The sequence below is a fragment of the Schistocerca cancellata genome, chromosome 3, assembly GCF_023864275.1.
Source record: "Schistocerca cancellata isolate TAMUIC-IGC-003103 chromosome 3, iqSchCanc2.1, whole genome shotgun sequence".
In the NCBI taxonomy this organism is placed as follows: domain Eukaryota; kingdom Metazoa; phylum Arthropoda; class Insecta; order Orthoptera; family Acrididae; genus Schistocerca; species Schistocerca cancellata.
The window spans coordinates 74,575,986-74,596,950 of NC_064628.1; the positions used below are offsets into that span (position 1 = coordinate 74,575,986).

The 20,965-nt window shown below is 45.4% G+C and overlaps 1 protein-coding gene across 1 annotated transcript; it reads left to right on the forward strand.

Moving 5' to 3' along the window:
- Window positions 1-10,051: 10,051 nt before the first annotated feature.
- On the forward strand, window positions 10,052-15,974 carry LOC126177020 (cuticle protein 18.7-like). The gene is made up of 2 exons (XM_049924250.1): window positions 10,052-10,095; window positions 15,438-15,974. The coding sequence occupies exons 1-2, from the start codon at window positions 10,084-10,086 to the stop codon at window positions 15,867-15,869; spliced, it is 444 nt and encodes a 147-aa protein (XP_049780207.1). The 5' UTR covers window positions 10,052-10,083; the 3' UTR covers window positions 15,870-15,974.
- The last annotated feature ends 4,991 nt before the right edge of the window (window positions 15,975-20,965 follow it).

Consider the following 20,965-nt stretch of genomic DNA (forward strand, 5'->3'; position numbering starts at 1 on the left):
CGATCGATTTCACGGTTTGCTTTTAAAATTCCGATAGTGTACGTTTCTAGAAGAGTCGACCAATATACTGCTTCCTGCCACGTATATCTAGCGAGGATTCAAGCTCACACGAAAGCGTACCAACAACCGCTCTTCTCGCACAATTTTCGCAAGTGGAGCAAGAAAGGGGAGAAGTGATAGTGATAAACCAAGTACTCTCCACCACCATAAGATCGCTTGCTAAGAGCAGATGTAGATTCCCATTCTGGATGATGTGTCGCTATTCACGAAAGAGGATTTGTTGTTTCGCCGAGCTGGCCCCGGCGGGCGTGGTTCTGAGTCGTAGAGTTCCCTTTTATCGTCGGGATGTGAACCTGTGATATTTAGCGGCCTCTTGGAGAGCAGTCCGGAGTGGAGGAGTGGCGGACGAGACCGTGACCCGGGGGCGGCTGTGGCCAGTCTTGCGACACCGCCCCCGCTGCCCCCACCCGCCGATCCCGGCTGGCCGGCCGAGCAGAAAGTGGAGTGGGCCGAGCCGCGCCGATCGCCCTCCTCAGGGGTCATCGCTTCGTTCCGTTCCGTTCGCTTTCGAAAATTCCATTACGGTACCTGCTCCTTATTGTCGTCTGATTGTGCCTCCATAAAGTTTAACAGCTGTTATTCAGAAATGCCTCTCTGGCAAAAAACATTGCACCCTGGGAACACTGAATACCTTTCTGTCATGTACTACGTACAAGGTGACCGCGCAGGCAACATGGCTGGTCAGCAAATTATGGCTATCCGTCTCTGGACTCCTTATAACCTTCTGCGCCACGCTGTGGATGACAATTTTAAGAACGTTTATGTCCTAAAACGTGGTTGCTCTTGGAAGAGGAAGATACAAGGCTCCTAAATGTATCGAAAATAAGTAAACAACCAGTCTAAATACGGGAATAAATGAGTGTCATAACAGAGACTCTTGCAGCTAAATTTCGTACATTCGTCCCACCGGCCTGGTGCAAGGGATTCAGTTGGACGCCACATCCGCGAATTGTGTGTGTGAGCAAACGGCACCCATCCAACTACTCACTGCGTCCGACGTTGCCTAACCTTGGTGATCGTTCGAGAATGTATTAGGACGTATTCCACGTGACAAGGCCGTTGGCATTACACACCCTAGAGATATTTTACGTAGCCAGCAAAGAGTTAACAAAGATTACGAGCACATTTGACACTTACACCAAATGAATACTCTACTCGAAAGACTATTTTATTTTTTATTTTTTACGATGCATTTGAAACTATATTTCGCAACGCTGTAACAAGTTTTGATCAGCCAGTGGTCATCTTCATCTCAACAGATGAAGAGAAGAAACAAAGAATTATTTCGCATCCTATAAAACTAACTAAATACCTATCTACGTAAGTATCGTATCTACGGAGACGATCTCCAGCTTTACCTAAGCGCCACACCTGAAGACATCAATACTGCCATCGTCAAGTCTTCACTATTAGGATGATGAGGTCCCATAATCCGCGGAGCGCAGGGAACGGTGCGGGAGACTCGCACCGCCGACTAGGCAAGGTCGTAGCGGAGGTGGTTTGCCATTGCCTTCCTCCGACCGTAATGGGGATGAATGGTGATGATGAAGACAACACAACAACACCCAGTCATCTCGAGGCAGGGAAAATCCCTGACCCCGCCGGGAATCGGAGCCGGGACCCCGTGCGCGGGAATCGAGAACATTGCCGCAAGACCACGAACTACGGACCTTCACTGTTAAGATGGGTGAAAAACCTGTAACTTAAACTAAATGCGAAAAAGTCGCAAGTAATTTTAGTATCCCATCAGAAAGTAACAAGTTCTGAATTCCGTGAAAAATTATTTTCTTATTCTTCCCGACGGTATTCCATTAACTTACAAAAAAACCTGTCATTGGTTGCCGATGTAGAGAAAAAAGTTGCTGTTGATAGTAACAGCTACTGTCGCCACTCGCGGGAAGACTCCCGCTTGCCTCTAAGCCCTTAAAACGTTTCGTAACATACACTCCTGGAAATTGAAATAAGAACACCGTGAATTCATTGTCCCAGGAAGGGGAAACTTTATTGACACATTCCTGGGGTCAGATACATCACATGATCACACTGACAGAACCACAGGCACATAGACACAGGCAACAGAGCATGCACCATGTCGGCACTAGTACAGTGTATATCCACCTTTCGCAGCAATGCAGGCTGCTATTCTCCCATGGAGACGATCGTAGAGATGCTGGATGTAGTCCTGTGGAACGGCTTGCCATGCCATTTCCACCTGGCGCCTCAGTTGGACCAGCGTTCGTGCTGGACGTGCAGACCGCGTGAGACGACGCTTCATCCAATCCCAAACATGCTCAATGGGGGACATATCCGGAGATCTTGCTGGCCAGGGTAGTTGACTTACACCTTCTAGAGCACGTTGGGTGGCACGGGATACATGCGGACGTGCATTGTCCTGTTGGAACAGCAAGTTCCCTTGCCGGTCTAGGAATGGTAGAACGGTGGGTTCTATGACGGTTTGGATGTACCGTGCACTATTCAGTGTCCCCTCGACGATCACCAGTGGTGTACGGCCAGTGTAGGAGATCGCTCCCCACACCATGATGCCGGGTGTTGGCCCTGTGTGCCTCGGTCGTATGCAGTCCTGATTGTGGCTCTCACCTGCACGGCGCCAAACACGCATACGACCATCATTGGCACCAAGGCAGAAGCGACTCTCATCGCTGAAGATGACACGTCTCCATTCGTCCCTCCACTCACGCCTGTCGCGACACCACTGGAGGGGGGCTGCACGATGTTGGGGCGTGAGCGGAAGACGGCCTAACGGTGTGCGGGACCGTAGCCCAGCTTCATGGAGACGGTTGCGAATGGTCCTCGCCGATACCCCAGGAGCAACAGTGTCCCTAATTTGGTGGGAAGTGGCGGTGCGGTCCCCTACGGCACTGCGTAGGATCCTACGGTCTTGGCGTGCATCCGTGCGTCGCTGCGGTCCGGTCCCAGGTCGACGGGCACGTGCACCTTCCGCCGACCACTGGCGACAACATCGATGTACTGTGGAGACCTCACGCCCCACGTGTTGAACAATTCGGCGGTACGTCCACCCGGCCTCCCGCATGCCCACTATACGCCCTCGCTCAAAGTCCGTCAACTGCACATACGGTTCACGTCCACGCTGTCGCGGCATGCTACCAGTGTTAAAGACTGCGATGGAGCTCCGTATGCCACGGCAAACTGGCTGACACTGACGGCGGCGGTGCACAAATGCTGCGCAGCTAGCGCCATTCGACGGCCAACACCGCGGTTCCTGGTGTGTCCGCTGTGCCGTGCGTGTGATCATTGCTTGTACAGCCCTCTCGCAGTGTCCGGAGCAAATATGGTGGGTCTGACACACCGGTGTCAATGTGTTCTTTTTTCCATTTCCAGGAGTGTATTTCTTCAGGGTGTAAGACGTAAACTATTGTAGCCAGTCGTTGTCCCGACTCTCCACTGTCGTAATCCATCACGGACGATTAGTGAGTACACTAGCCGCCTAGAACTAACCGTGGATGCTTGTGTGTGCTGTGCGCTATTAACTGCGAATACCCACCTGTCTCATTATGTCAGTGACTCACACGCAGTTAGGTATGTTGCTGCCAGCCAAAGTGCGTCACTACCATACACTATGTTCACATCATCGGTTCCTCGGTGCCCATGCACCCTAGTACCTCACATCAGAGATTAAGTATCTGTAATCTCATCGTAATCGAAACACAAATTTTAAGTTAACTAGGACCCTAGATAATCCCGCGAAGAAGACAAAAATTTTCGCAATAACGTTCTCTGTTCTTTCTATCCGCCTCTTGAACTAACTGACCCTCAGTCACAGCACAATAATATGCTCTAATGCTTTTAAGAAGCTGAAGTTGTTCCTTCTGTCACACTCATTCTGTTTCCTCATAGTTAACGTATTCGTCAGTTTCGCCTCTGCCAAAGAGTAAAGGAAATGCCTCTCCCCATTTACGCTTCGTTCTATTTTCATTTCTCAGTCGATGACGCCACTTTTTTTTCTCCAATCTTCATTACTCTGCGCGGTGTGGGATCCTTACCAGGTAGGACTGACGGAGGACATCGAAAAAGTGCAAAGAAGGGCAGTTCGTTTCAAGTTATCGCGCAATAGGAGTGAGAGTGTCACTGATATGATACGCGAGTTGGGGTGGCAGCTACTGAAGCAACGGCGGTTTTCTTTGCGGCGAGATCTATTTGCGAAATTTCAATCACCGACTTTTTCTTCCGAATGCGAAAATATTTCGTTGACACCCACCTGCGTAGGGAGAATTGATCATCACAATAAAATAAGAGAAATCAGAGCTCGAACGCAAAGATTTAGGTGTTCCTTTTTCCCACGCGCCATTCGAGACTGGAATAGTAGAGAAGTAGTATGAAAATGGTTCGATGAAACTTCTGGCAGGCTCTTAAGTGTGAATTGCAGAGTAACGACGTAGATGCAGATGCATATGAACTATGTTTTATCACGTTCGTCTCTCTCTCTCTCTCTCTCTCTGCCTCTTCCAGGCCTCTTCTCTCATCCACTGCTGCTACACCTCATGATTTAAATTTCCCTACCTGCAACTTGTCTTTATTGTTACACTTTTCACGAGCGAGTGTAAGCTGTGTCTCTTTTACTTTTCTGAACTGCAGTAATAATATTGTACATTAGATGTACCACAATTATCGTGTCGGCCGGGGTGGCCGAGCGGTTCTACTCGCTACAGTCTGGAACCGCGAGACCGCTACGGTCACAGGTTCGAATCCTGCCTCGGGCATGGATGTGTGTCATGTTCTTAGGTTAGTTAGGTTTAAGTAGTTCTACGTTCTAAGGGACTGATGACCTCGCATAGTGCTCAGAGCCATTGGAACCATAATTATCGTAATTAAATGTAATGAAATTTATGTGAAATGACTACTTAGATGTGAGAGAGGGACTGTTAGCTCTGATCTTCTAAAATAAATAAATTAATTAATTAATAAAAATCGGACAGATGCGGGTACAATTCGGGCTCTGATGGCTCCGTAGAAACTTAATTGTGCGTATAGTTAATATTAATACTAATAATAATAATAATAAGAAACCCCGCGGAGGCCCGGGAAAAGAATAAGCCTCCGGTATGTTCTGCCAGTCGTAAAAGGCGACGAAAAGAACAAACCACTAATAGGGCTAATCCCCCTTTTAGTGTGATTAGTTGGTTCAGGACAGAACTAAAGAAGCCTCGGACAAGCGCCGTCATGGTCGGGGACGACTCTTGAACCCTATGCCCGCCCACAATGGTAACGACACTGCTAGCCAACTGGAAAATGATTTAAATCCAAATAGATGTGTTTTGCAGGATATGCTTCCGGCAACCACCATAGAAGGAAAACAAAGACAGAGGATGAGATGGTCAGATGAAGTTAATCGACACCTCATGTTCTGTTATTACCAAGCAACAAACCTAGGAACCAACACAACTGGATACAGATCACAAGTATACCCAACATTTATTAACAGATACCCAGAATTAAAATTTTTAACAGAACAACGACTAGCTGATCAGATCCGTGTAATAATAAAAAATAACAGGATACCCCAGTCAGAATTAGAAAACATCAAACAGCAAGTACAACAAATACTGGAACAAAATAATGTGCAATCAGAAGAGGAAGAAAATACAGAAATGGACTCAAACATCCTAGAGCAAACAAACAAAGAACAACACGCATCAATTAAACAATCAGAGGAAAACGAAATCTTAAGACAGCCACCAGAACAAGCACACATAGAACACGAAGTGACACACATGTTAGATATAGAAGAAAAATTTCAGCTGACATATATAGAGTACAAAGACACAAATACAGACATTAGACCATTCTTGCATAGACCGCCAAACAACCCGCAAGTCGAAACAACAATAAAAACTATCAACACAATCATACACAACAAAATAAATGAAAACACAACTATGGAAGAGTTACAACTACTGGTCTATATAGGAGCTCTCACTACACTAAATATACACACTAGGCAGAGATCAGAACCAACCAACACACAGAAGAAACCCACAAAACCAGCATGGCAACACAGGCTACAGATCAGAATAGAAAAACTGAGAAAAGACATAGGACAGCTAACACAATTTATAAGAAATGAAATGTCAGAAAAAAACGAGAAAGGTTAGGTAAAATCTCACAACAAGAAGCGATAGAGCAATTAGATGAAAAGAAGCAGAAATTAAAAGCATTGGCCAAACGACTTAGAATATACAAAAAAAGTGAAAACAGAAGGAAACAAAACCAAACATTCAACACAAACCAAAAGAAATTTTATTACCAGACAATAGATAACACACACATTAAAATAGACAATCCACCAAACATAACAGACATGGAACACTTCTGGAGCAACATATGGTCAAACCCAGTACAACATAACAGGCATGCACGGTGGATACAAGCAGAAACAGACACTTACAAGATGATACCACAAATGCCTGAAGTGATAATTTTGCAGCATGAAGTCACCCAAGCAATTAATTCTACTCACAATTGGAAAGCCCCTGAAAAGATAAAATAGCAAATTTCTGGCTAAAGAAGTTCACCTCAACACATTCAAATCTAACTAAATTATTTAACAGTTACATTGCAGACCCATACACATTCCCTGATACACTTACACATGGAATAACTTATCTGAAACCTAAAGATCAAGCAGACACAGCAAACCCAGCTAAATATCGCCCCATAACATGCCTACCAACGATATACATAATATTAACTTCAGTCATTACACAGAAATTAATGACACATACAACACAGAACAAAATTATAAATGAGGAACAAAAATGCTGTAGCAAAGGAGCATGAGGATGTAAAGAGCAACTGATAATAGATGCAGAGGTGACATATCAAGCTAAAACTAAAGAAAGGTCGCTACACTACTCATACATTGATTACCAAAAAGCTTTTGATAGTGTACCCCACTCATGGTTACTACAAATATTGGAAATATACAAAGTAGATCCTAAATTGATACAGTTCCTAAACATAGTAATGAAAAATTGGAAAACCACACTTAATATCCAAACAAATTCAAATAATATCACATCACAGCCAATACAGGTTAAGCGTGGAATATACCAAGGAGGCTCATTAAGTCCTTTCTGGTTCTGCCTTGCTCTGAACCCACTATTCAACATGCTAAATAATACAAATTATGGATACAATATTACTGGAACATACCCACACAAAATCACACATTTGCTATACATGGATGATCTAAAACTACTGGCAGCAACAAATCAACAACTCAACCAATTACTAAAGATAACAGAAATATTCAGCAATGATATAAATATGGCTTTTGGAACAGACAAATGTAAGAAAAATAGCAGAGTCAAGGGAAAACACACTAAACAAGAAGATTACATATTGGATAACCACAGCGTTTGTATAGAAGCGATGGAAAAAACAGATGCCCACAAATATCTAGGATACAGACAAAAAATTGGAATAGATAATACAAATATTAAAGAAGAACTAAAAGAAAAATATAGACAAAGACTAACAAAAATACTGAAAACAGAATTGACAGCAAGAAACAAGGCAAAAGCTGTAAATTCTTATGCTATATCAATATTGACCTACTCATTTGGAGTAGTGAAATGGAGTGACACAGACCTAGAAGCACTCAATACCCTTACACGATCACAATGCCACAAATATAGAATACATCACATACATTCAGCAACAGAAAGATTCACATTAAGCAGAAAGGAAGGAGGAAGGGGATTTATCGATGTAAGAAACCTACATTATGGACAGGTAGACAATTTCTAGAACGTGCAGAAACCAGCAAAATATACAAATCAATCACTCATATAAATACATCTGCTACACCACTGCAATTTCATAACCACTTCTACAACCCTTTAGATCACATAACATCAACAGATTCGAAGAAAGTAAATTGGAAAAAGAAAACACTACATGGCAAGCACCCGTATCATCTAACACAGCCACACATAGATCAAGATGCATCCAACACATGACTAAGAAAAGACAATATATGCAGTGAGAGGGAAGGATTCATGATTGCAATACAGGATCAAACAATAAACACCAGATATTACAGCAAGCATATTATTAAAGAGCCCAATACCACAACAGATAAATGCAGACTTTGCAAACAACAAATAGAAACAGTAGATCACATCACAAGCGGATGTACAATACTAGCAAATACAGAATACCCCAGAATACATGACAATGTAGCAAAAATAATACATCAACAGCTTGCCCTACAACATAAACTTATAAAACAACACGTTCCCACATACAAGTATGCACCAAAAAATGTACTGGAGAATGATAAATACAAATTATACTGGAACAGAACCATTATAACAGATAAAACAACACCACATAATAAACCTGACATCATACTCACCAATAAGAAGAAGAAATTAACACAACTAATTGAAATATCCATACCCAATACAGCAAATATACAGAAGAAAACAGGAGAAAAAAATTGAAAAATACATCCAACTGGCTGAGGAAGTCAATGACATGTGGCATCAGGATAAAGTGGACATTATACCAATTATACTTTCAACTACAAGAGCCATACCACGCGATATCCACCAGTACATCAACGCAATACAGCTACATCCAAACTTATATATACAACTACAGAAATCTGTAATTATTGATACATGTTCAATTACCTGAAAGTTCCTAAACGCAGTGTAACATATACCGTACAGTTAAAAGGAAGTCACGCATGATCAAGGTCCGCGTCACTTTCCATTTCTAACCAGACCTAAGACCTGAGAAAGGAAAGAAGATAATAATAATAATAATAATAATAATAAATAATAATAATCTGATGTGGCTCAATGGCTCGGTGAAAGTCTTTCTACTCGACGCCATTTCGGCGACTTGCGTGTCCCTAACCGACACCAGTTATCTATACGTGGAAAAGGGACCAAAGGTTAAACGTGGAATTCAAACCACGTGTCGTTTCTGGCAACTCCTTACATTGTTGAGAGGTGCAGGCTAGGTTTAAGCGATGGCTCAAAAATCCATGGCCCGAGCGAGATTCGTTGCCTCGACTTTCAGGCACAAGCTTTATCGTTTTATATATATATATATGAAAAATCCGTGGTCACGCTGAGACCCTATCCCACAATCTCTCGGTTTCCAGACACCACATGTATAAAAATAGCTCATCCTTAGGATTCGGTGAGTGAATTTCCGAGTATGTGATGAACACAGACGTATCTTTTGATTGCATTGACTTAGAAACTGAAATTATTTACATCGCCAAGTGGCCGTGGACCTTAGTACACGAATCAAGTTTCAACTAGTGGGTCTTGCCCTTCCAGAGAAAAATGTTTCTTATCAGTCGAACAGATAGATTACGGGCGAGAGATCCTATAAGGTCTCCGATTTTACCGACTGAGGTGTGGAACCCCCAAAAATGTAGATATGATGAAAATATAGGGGTTTAACAAATCTGAAACTAACCGTTTTTGAAGTTTATAAATCAATGATGATGAGGTCCAATGCTCCGAGGAGCGTAGGGGACGATGCGGGAAACCCGCACCGCCAAATCAGGCAAGGTCCTAGCGGAGGTGGTTTGCCATTGGCTTCCTCCGACCGTAATGGGGGTGAATGATGATGAAGACGACACAACAACACCCAGTTACAAAACAAAACTATTGTAAAAAATGAATAGTGTCTGTAAGTCGAAACAAACTGAGAACGAAGATGGAGGCTAGACCGTCGTCTGGATGGCACCGCCCGGTATTCTCTGGAGCAGCAAGGCGAGAGGGGCCGCTCCAGCGCTCGAAATGCCAAGGCCAGTTCACTGAGTGACGCGGAGGGCAGGTACTCGCGCCCTGCCCAACACCTGAAGACCTGCGCCCACGATGAAGGCGTCATATTTCCCGATTCTCACTTTCCCGCGATGCACCCACCAGCGGCGCCCACTATAAATACGCCGCGCCGAGCCGGCTGAGGCACATTCGGTCGCCGATCGCAGCCTCCTCCGGAAGTCCATCAGCCACGATGCAAGTACTGGTGAGTATCGCTCCGGCTTCGACTAGCCAGGTTCTGCTCCCAGGGCACGCCCTTCGTGCCTTGCGAATTATACTTTTACACAGATGCGCTGAACGACGACATTCCCACAGCAAACTGTTCTTTAACGTTTCTTTACTTTCTTCAAGAAATATGCAAATAGCTGGCAATTCTCTCACACTGATGTTGTGCATATGCACAGTTTAGGTCAACACTTTACGCGATAATTCTCATTTCATTTGGCAATGCTGTTTTCGCGGTCACTTGCTACCCTCACTACATCATTTCCGCTACGCCCACATGTTGCGATTTTGTTTGTTTATTAGGACAAAAAAAATGTTCAAATGGCTCTGAGCACAATGCGGCTTAACTTCTGAGGTCATCAGTCGCCTGGAACTTAGAACTAATTAAACCTAACTAACCTAAGGACATCACACACATCAATGCCCGAGGCAGGATTCGAACCTGCGACCGTTGCGGTTGCTCGGTTCCAGACTGCAGCGCCTAGAACCGCACGGCCACTCCGGCCGGCTATTAGGACAACTACTTCACTATTTCCACTGTGGCAATCCATGCGTGCTATGGTACCCACAGTACAAATGAATGTACGTAATGTGTGAGATTAATGTTCACAAAGACTAATTTCGATCCTTCAATAATGATATACCAGTGCGCGCTCACTAAAAACACTCTTTTCTTTCTGCGTCCTTTTCTGACCATTTGATGAAGTAACAATAAACGTGAGCAAACGGGCGCCAAAACAACGTTAACATATAACTTCTTAGATTTGGAGCTTAAATGTCACTATACGTTGAAACTTCCTGGCAGATTAAAACTGTGTGCCGGACCGAGACTCGAACTCGGGACCTTCGCCTTTCGCGGGCAATGCAGCAGAGCACTTAACCGCGAAAGGCAAAGGTCCCGATTTCGACTCTCGGTCCGGCACTTATTTATAATCTGCCAGGAAGTTTCATATCAGCGCACGCTCCGCTGCAGAGTGAAAATCTCATTCTGGAAACATCCCCCAGGCTGTGGCTAAGCCATTTCTCCGCAATATCCTGTCTTTCACGGGTGCTAGTTCAGCAAGGGTCGCAGGAGAGCTTCTGTAAAGTTTGGAAGGTAGGAGACGAGGTACTGGCAGAAGTAAAACTGTGAGGACGTGGTGTGAGTCGTGCTTGGGTAGCTCCGTTGGTAGAGCACTTGCACGCGAAAAGCAAAGGTCCCGAGTTCGAGTCTCGGTCTGGCACACAGTTTTAGTCTGCCACGAAGTTTCATATCAGCGCACACTCCGCTGCAGAGTGAAAATCTGATTCCGTTACCCAACGTTATTTGTTCTAGTCGAGTACTAATTTGAATGGAGAAAAAGGCCATCGTGTACCTTAAACTCTGCAAAACCTAAAATGGTCCAATTTTTCTGTCCAACTCTATTATAATCCCTCACACAACCGTAGAACTTCAGGTAGGACTGTGGAGCCCTAGCCAATACAGTGTTCGAAGCATTCATGGGTGTAAGGAAGCTGTCTCTAATTGTGGCCAGTTATCGTTGGCAAGAAGAAGAGACTGGATGATAGGACACCTTTAACAACCTCAGGGAAAATATACCATAGTACTAGAGAGACCTGTTGAAGGTAAAATCAGTGGGGGAAGAAGGAGATTGTAATACACCCAGCCTATGATTGACGTCATGGGTCGCAATCAGACGACTGATGGCTAAAATAAAACAAAATAGCAATGAAATAGGTCAAAGTCTTGGGAATCAATGCTTATGAGGGCATGAAGCTAAGATTTGTATCATTATTGCAGTTACAATACACACTGACTCATTTAGATGTACATCTATTTTACAGTTGGCCAACGGCCTTTCCGCAGTGGTAACACCGGTTCCCGTCAGACCGAAGTTAAGCGCTGTCTGGCTGGGCTAGCATTTGGATGGGTGACCACACGGCCTGCCGAGCGCTGTTGGCAAGCGGGGTGCACTCAGCCCTTGTGAGGCAAACTGAGGCGCTGCTTGATTGACAAATAGCGTCTCCGGTCTCGGAAACTGACATACGGCCGGGAGAACAGTGTGCTGCCCACATGACCCTCCATATCCGTATCCAGTGACGCCTGTAGGATGATGATGACATGGCGGCCGGTCGGTGCCGTTGGGCCTTCATGGCCTGTTCGGGAGGGGTTAAGTTCAGTTATTTTACAGTCGCAGCTTCTCATCCAAATCGAATGAGGTGGCGCAGAGGTTAGTGTTGTGCCGAGCCCACTTGTCTAATATAGGGTGCCTAGGAAACCTGCTTTCTCGGATCGCAAGACTACAATTCAAGCAAATCGTATTACTAGATTTTTATTACAGTAAGATAAACGACAATACTTAACGTTGAGAGATTGCAGTGGGATGTCGCAAGCAAATTGCAACATTGAACATAAGCAGTCTCTTCAGTATACTCAATTTCCAACACAAGCGAGACAATACACATGATAAATCGCTGCTGTAGCGTTAGTAAAACGGCTAGTCTTCAATTGTATGTACATGGTATCTGTACTTTCTGACATGTCCGAAAGAACAGATACCTCCGGTGACGATGCAATTCTCTTAGAATAAAATGATAATTAAATCAAGACCCTAAGCTGTAGACAGGCGCTGATATACATCAATGGAGACAATTGAAAATGTGTGCCCCGACCGGGAATTGACCCCGGTATCTCCTACTTACATGGCAGACGCTCTATCCATCTGAGCCACCGAGGGCACAGAGGACAGCGCGACTGCAGGAATTTATACCTGGCACATTCCCTGTGAGACCCAGATTCCCAACTTAATGTCTACACACTGCAATCGTAATGCCTCTGCCCATTACAATCATTACTTGCGGCAGACAATCTTACCGAGTCCCGTAAGAGTTCAGGCAATGCGAGCGCATCCAGAACAGCAGAAGAAGGTCAATGGCCGGTTAGCCTTAACTATATGAAGATGGTATCTGTCCTTACGGGACTCGGTAAGATTTTCTGCCGCGAGTAACGAGTGTAATGGGCAGGGGCACTACGAATGTAGTGTGTGGACATTAAGCTGAGAATGTGGATTTCATGGGGAATGTGCAATGGATAAATCCCTGCAGTCCCACTATCCTCTGGACCCTCGCTGGCTCAGATTGCCGGCACGGTACCTCAGCGTGTTCGGTCAGAGAGCTGGTTGGTCTCTGTAATAAGAAAACTGAGTGGAAGATGGACAAACGAACTTGAACGGATGTGATATGACGTCCGCAACGACTAAACACAACGGTCAACAACGAACAACATGAAAAAAAACAGAAGATGGATAGAGCGTCTACCATGTAAGTAAGAGATCCCGGGTTCGAGTCCCGGGCTGGGCACACATTTTCCACCGTCATCGTTGATGTATATCAACGCCTGTCGACAGCTTAGGGTCTTGATTTAATTATCATTTCTGTCTTCAACTGGGCCGTGGCCATGCGCCGCGGCGCTTACTTCCTCTTCGTGTAGATGGCGCTACTGCCTCTTTGTCGGCCTGGTGTACTATTGGCTAACGTCGTCTCACAGCCCTGCCTGCTCTAACTTTCTCGTCGTCGTGCCAGCGCATGGCGTTTCGCCGGATCATTTAGACTGGCAGTCGGGAGGTCGGTGGTTCAGACCCGCGTCCGATCATTCAGATTTAGGTTTTCCGTAATTTCCCCAAACTGCTGTAGGCAATTGCTGGGATGGGCCCCTGGAAGAGCAAGGTTGATTTCTTTCCCTGTTCTAGAAACCATTCGACTCTGTTTCTAATTACCTCGATATCTATGGGATGTAAGACCCTAATCTTCTTTACATCTATTCCTCCAATTTCCTGATACAGAATACACTCAAGCTGAGTACGTGCACTGCTTAGATTCAGAGGTGAAAGTACGAGGTGCGGCTAGAAAAAAACCGGACTGATGCTGGAAAAAACATTTATTTACAATTATTTACAATTTCATGTTATCTCCTTCAATGTACTCTCCTCCTCGGTCTCTACACCGCTCCATACGAATTTTCCAGTGTTCATAGCAATGCTGCAGATCATTTTCGGTAAGTCCATACATTACTTCCGTCGCTTTTTCTTTTACTGCTTCAACAGTCTCAAATCTAGTTCCTTTCAAAGCTGACTTGACTTTAGGGAAAAGAAAAAAGTCACAGGGGGCCAAATCAGGTGAGTAGGGTGGATGATCTAAGATGGGAATGTTGTGTTTTGCCAAAAACATCTTCACTGACAACGCGCTGTGAGCTGAGGCATTGTCTTGGTGAAGGTTCCATGACTTTTTTCTCCACAAATCGTTCCCTTTTCTCCGTACTCGCTCACGTAGGGTAGCCAGGACGCTAATGTAGTAATGCTGATTCACTGTTTGTCCCTCTGGTACCCAATCAATGTGCACAATCCCTTTGATGTCAAAAAAAACAATCATCATTGCCTTGAATTTCGATTTTGACATTCGTGCTTTTTTTTGTCGTGGAGAACCAGGAGTTTTCCAATGCATCGATTGGCGTTTAGTTTCGGGATCGTAAGTAAAAAACCACGATTCATCGCAAGTAATAACATTTTGTAAGAAGGTGGGATCACTTTCAATGTTTTCCAGGATGTCAGAACAAATCATTCTTCGGCGTTCCTTCTGTTCAATTGTGAGACACTTTGGAACCATTTTTAAACACACTTTGTTCATGTTGAAACTTTCATGAAGAATCTGCCTAACACTTTCCTTGTCAACTCCTGTTAACTCAGACACTGCTCTGATTGTTAAACGGCGATCTTGTCGAACAAGTTTACCGATTTTTTCAATGTTTGCATCAGTTTTTGCTGACAATGGTCTGCCAGTGCGAGTGTCATCACAGGTGTCTTCGCGGCCATCTTTAAATCGTTTAAACCACTCAAACACCTGTGTTTGCGATAAACAATCATCGCCGTAGACTTGTTGCAACATTACAAACGTTTCACTTGCAGATTTTCCTAGTTTGAAACAAAATTTGATGTTAACACTCTGTTCTTTCTGTACACTCAACATTTTCCGACGCACAGACAAAACGTCAACTACTTAAAACAGACGCCACGGGCAGACTGAGTGCAGGAGGCAGATGAAACTCGAGCAGTAGGCGGAGCGAGAGTCACGTGACAGGCCACGCGACTTTCAGCCTTATTGCATTCGTTTTATTGTTTCACCAGTACTAGTCCGGTTTTCTTCTAGCCACACCTCGTATAGTGTTCTCTTGGAGCAGTTGTTGCGTTTGAAACTTGTACGCTTGTTTGTGTGCAGTTAACATCTACTAGACACAAGTGTACCAGTCTGCACGCATTAGTCGATCAACTGGCCTGTTGTTGCCCCCAGACGGTGCTGAGCTGCCTGCTGGCCGCCGCCATGGCCAGGCCCGGCTTCCTGGGCGCCGCCCCCGGCTTCCTGGGCGCGGGCTACGCCGGACCTGCGGCCTACGGCGGCTACGCGGCCGCCCACCACTTCGCGCCGGCCAACATCGTGATCGGACCCGGCGGCGTGCCTTTCGACACCCCCGAGGTGGCGGCCGCGCGCAAGGCGCACCTCACCTACGTGGCCGAGACGCGCGCCCGCGACGCCGCCGTCAACGCCGCCGACGCCGCCAGCGGCGCCGCCTACGCGGGCTACGCCGGCGCGGCCTACGCAGGCGCCGCCGCCGCCGGCTACGCGGGGGCCGGAGCGTACGGTCCCGCCGGCCTGGGCTACGCGGGGGCCGGTCTGGCCGCCCCCAGCATCCTGGCGCTCAAGGCCGGACACCACCTGGGCTGACCCTCAGCCTTGCTGACCCTCCGAGACTGACCGACGGACGCGTGTAGCTATTTATGAAACACACCTCATATGTATTTGTACAAAGTTATTTATAAATAAATGTAGTTTTTGCAAATGAACACAGTTTTGTTCTCTCCATTAACAGAACTTGATCAAGATACACCAGTTCATATCTACACTATTGGCCGGTGAAATTGCTACACCAAGAAGAAATGCAGATGATAAACGGTTATTCATTAGACAAATACATTATACTAGAAGTGACATGTGATTACATTTTCACGCAATTTGGGTGCATACATCCTGAGAAATCAGTACCCAGAACAACAACCTCTGGCCGTAATAACGGCCTTGATACGCCGGGCATTTAGTCAAACAGAGCTTGGATGGCGTGTACAGGTACAGCTGCCCATGCAGCTTCAACACGATACCACAGTTCATCAAGAGCAGTGACTGGCGTATTGTGACGAGACAGTTGCTAGGCCACCATTGACCAGACGTTTTCAATTGGTGTGAGATCTCGAGAATGTGCTGGCCAGGGCAGCAGTCGAACATTTTCTGTATCCAGAAAGGCCAGCACAGGACCTGCAACGTGCGGTCGTGCATTATCCTGCTGAAATGTAAGGTTTCGCAGGGGTCGAATGAAGGGTAGAGCTACGGGTCGTAACACATCTGAAATGTAACGTCCACTGTTCAAAGTGCCGTCAATGCGAACAAGAGGTGAGCGAGACGTGTAACCAATGACCCCCATACCATCACGCTGGGTGATGCGCCAGTATGGCGATGACGAATACACGCTTCCAATGTGAGTTCACCGCGATGTCACCAAACACGGATGCGACCATCATGATGCTGTAAACAGAACCTGGATTCATCCGAAAAAAAATGACGTTTTGCCATACGTCCACCCAGGTTCGTCGTTGAGTACACCATCGCAGGCGCTCCTGTCTGTGAAGCAGCGTCAAGGGTAACCGCAGCCATGGTCTCCGATATGATAGTCCATGCTGCTGCAAACGTCGTCGAACTGTTCGTGCAGATGGTTGTTGTCTTGCAAACGTCCCCATCTCTTCACTCACGGATCGAGACGTGGCTGCACGATCCGTTACAGCCATGCGGATAAGATGCCTGTCATCTCCACTGCTAGTGATACGAGGCCGTTGGGATCCAGCACGGCGTTCCGTATTACCCTCCTGAACCCACCGATTCCATATCCTGCGAACAGTCATTGGATCTCGACTAACGCGAGCAGCACTGTCGTGATACGATAAACCTTAATCGCGATAGACTACAATCCGAACTTTATCAAAGTCGGAAACGTGATGGTACGCATTTCTCCTCCTTAGACGAGGCATCACAGCAACGTTTCACCAGGCAACACCGGTCGACTGATGTTTGTGTATGAGAAAGCGATTAGAAACTTTCCTCATGTCAGCACGTTTTAGGTGTCGCCACGGGCGCCAACCTTGTGTGAATGCTCTGAAAAGCTAATCATTTGCACATCACAGCAGCTTCTTCATGTCGGTTAAATTTCGCGTCTGTAGCACATCATCTTCGTGGTGTAACAATTTTAATGGCCAGTAGTGTAGTTCAGCTTCCTGTGTATGTGACTGATAAACAGATGACGCCATATCTCCATCAGTAAATGTATGGTTTTTCCGCTCATAAAGGGGCATATTCGTCTTCTCAGTCTCATTTCGACGAGAAGTTAACTGAAGTAGCGGCTTCTTTTTTGCATCACCGTTATTAATGACTGGACAGTGCTCCACTTGGTTCTCTATCAGCAGTTACATAGAGGATAAAGCTAGGATGATTCAACACCGTGAAGGTCCTTAATTTTAATGAAGAAGTGACCAATATATACACCGCCAGGAAAAGAAATAGATCAACAAAGAACAGATTTCCAATTCATTCGCGACTCACCATAGTCGACATAATAGTCTTGACAGATTCAGCAACTGTTTACATAATGAAGATAATTCTCATTTATCGTTCTATTTCAATAGCACATTTTTAATTTGATCACATGTTTCGATCACTCTGAATCATCTTCAAATCTAACTAGTTGCGTCAGCAACTCGTCTTGTCTAGAACCACATATGAAAGTAGAGACACATGCAGTACTCTGATATTTGGCTTTGAGTAGACACTACGGGTTGTTGAAGTGGCTACTTAGACCTGAAGATGATCCAGGGTGATCCTAACATGTAATCTAATTAAAAATGTGCAGCTAAGAGGGTAAATGAATGAGAATTTTTTTAGTTATTAAAAAATGTTATAAAAACTATACATATGAAATAAATGGTATGATTATATCTGCTGGAACATCCATATTGGTACGCAGCGCAGCCTCCAGAGGTGGCAAATGCAGTCACTGTCTCTGGCATGCAGTCGATCATAAAGGGGATGAATACTGTCTCGGTATATGTTATTCCATACCTGGTCGACTTGTTCGCATAACATCGTACGGGTTATGGGTGAATGAATCGTACGAGCCACATGGGGTATCATATTCCATCCATGTTCGAATGGAGACAAGTCCAACGTTCATGATGGCCACGGAAGTCGCTACACGTCTTGCAGAGCAAGTTGAGTTTAATCGGCAGTGTGCGGGTGAGTATTATGCGATTGGAACAGCACATCACGTTGATGCTGCAAGAATCGCACAGTAAGTAATCAAACAGCACTGAACATGCATCGAAACCTTCGGCGTTCTCTCCACAAACATCAAAGATGAACGAGAGTTGTAGCTTGTTTTATCTCAGACCTTAAACGCTTAGGGTGGGACCAGTGAATTCTTCGAGCCGGCGTTCGCAATGCAGACAAGTTCTGATTTAGTCGCTGGAGTCGACGGCGTGTCATTTCATTCTCCAGATAAATTTCTGACGGCACCAGACAAGCCGTTCACGTTTTGAATTTAAGATGTGCCAGAGATGTGTCTACCAATGTACAGTGTATGCGTGAACGATCGTAATTTGCACACAGGCAGCATCTGCTTCAATCGCTGGAGACCACAGCGTGTCATATCACCCTCCAGATTAATCGCTGACGTCACCAGACGAGCTGATCATGTGTTGTGAATGGAAGGTGAGCTACAGGCGTGTGTGCTCGTAGTCTCACTACTGGTAACGAGTTCGCAACAGTTCGTGTTGACACTTATGAAGTCACATTTATTCTTATCTATGCTATAGTCCGCCCCTGATAGCTGAGTGGTCAGCGCGACGGAATGTCATACCTAACGGCCCGGGTTCGATTCCCGGATGGGTCGGAGATTTTCTTCGCTCAGGAACTGGGTGTTGTGTCGTCCTTATCATCATCATTTCATCCCCAACCACACGCAAGTCGCCGAAGTGGCGTCAACGCGAAAGACTTGCACCAGGCGAGCGGTCTACCCGACGGGAGGCCCTAGCCACACGGCATTTCCATTATCTATGCTGTAGAATCCGTAAGATCTGCCACTGCTTCACTTGCAATAGGCCAGCCTCGGCGGGCATCTATGCTGTGTGGACGACCACAATCTCGTCTACGAATGTAGGAATCCTCACGTAGCCAGTGTGGCCATCATCGCTGCACAACTGTAGTGATACATCCAAGTTGTGTGGTAAGTCTCCTACCAACGTGACACTCGGAAAGGCACAGTGCAACTCCTCTCAAGCTCGTTGACTACACTACAACATGATGCCTACTTGCTCCCTATGTCTACCCCATGCTGACCCGTATGACCACGGGTACGGTAACACACATGGCGTTCTGGTAGCTATGTCACTATCCCATCTCCTCGTGGACGACGTTAAAACCGTTATCAGTATATCTGTCACTCTCCAGGTAGTATACTCTGTCATCGAATCAAAATCTACACCGTATCTCCAGGTATTTTTTCCTTTCTAGCAGCGTACTGGTCCTGTGGATAAGCAGCTTACTCAGAAAGCATCTGATTAAATTCCCACCTACTCACCTCAGGTTAAAAAGTCTGGTAAGAGCATAATTTATGAATAAAACACAAAGAGCTTCCATGACTAAATAAGCAGTGGCATTAACAAGAAATCTTCCAAGCAGGCATCAAATCGGATTGACTGATTCATGTTGTGACCCACACTACAGTATTATTTCCATGTATAATAATAAAACATTATCAATAACTGTGAAAGATCTACTGACTGTACCACTCAACATAGACAATTGCAGAACAGATAGGTATAAACATATTACACAGTGAAGAGCCAGAGAAACTGGAACACCTGCCCAATAGCGTGTGGGGAGCCCGTGAGCACGCAGAAGTGCCGCAACACGATGTAGCATGGACTCGACTAATGTCTGAAGTAGTGCTGGAGTGAACTGACACCATGAATCCGGCAGGGCTGTCCATAAATTCGTAAGAGTACGACGGGGTGGAGATGTCTCCTGAACAGCACATTTCAAAGCATCCCAGATATACTCAATAATGTTCATGTCTGAGGAGTTTAGTTGCCAGAGGAAGTGTTTAAGCTCAAAATGTTCCTGTAGCCACTCTGTAGCAATTCTAGATTTGTGGAGTGTCGCATTGTCCTGTTGGAATTGCCCAAGTCCGTCGGAATGCACAATGGACGTGAATGGATTCCGGTGATCGCACAGGATGCTCACCTACGTGCCGTCGTATCTACACGTATCAGGGGTCCCATATAACACCACCTGCACACGTCCCAAATCATTACAGAGCCCCCACCAGTTTTAACAGTCCCCTGCTGAATTGGAGGTGCCATGAATTCATGAGGTTGTCTCCTTGCTCGTATGACCACGCAAAATGTTTCCAGTCATCAACAGTCCAATGTCGGTGTTGACAGACCCAGACGATGCATAAAGCCTTCTGTCGTGCCGTCATTTTGCTATCAAAAGTTTGAAATTTTCATTAATTTCCTTATTTGCAGTCCAACAAATATACTTTACTTCAGCTTTGCTTCACTCAGCTTAGGAAGCTTTTCTTCCAAATGACTGGAGGCCCACAAGTAAAAATAGCTGAAAAACTCAAAAATCTTATGTGTTGTGACATTTTAAAGGTAGATACGGGCTATATACACGGAAGTACGAACTAATTGATATATCAGATGCCATAAGCAAAATGG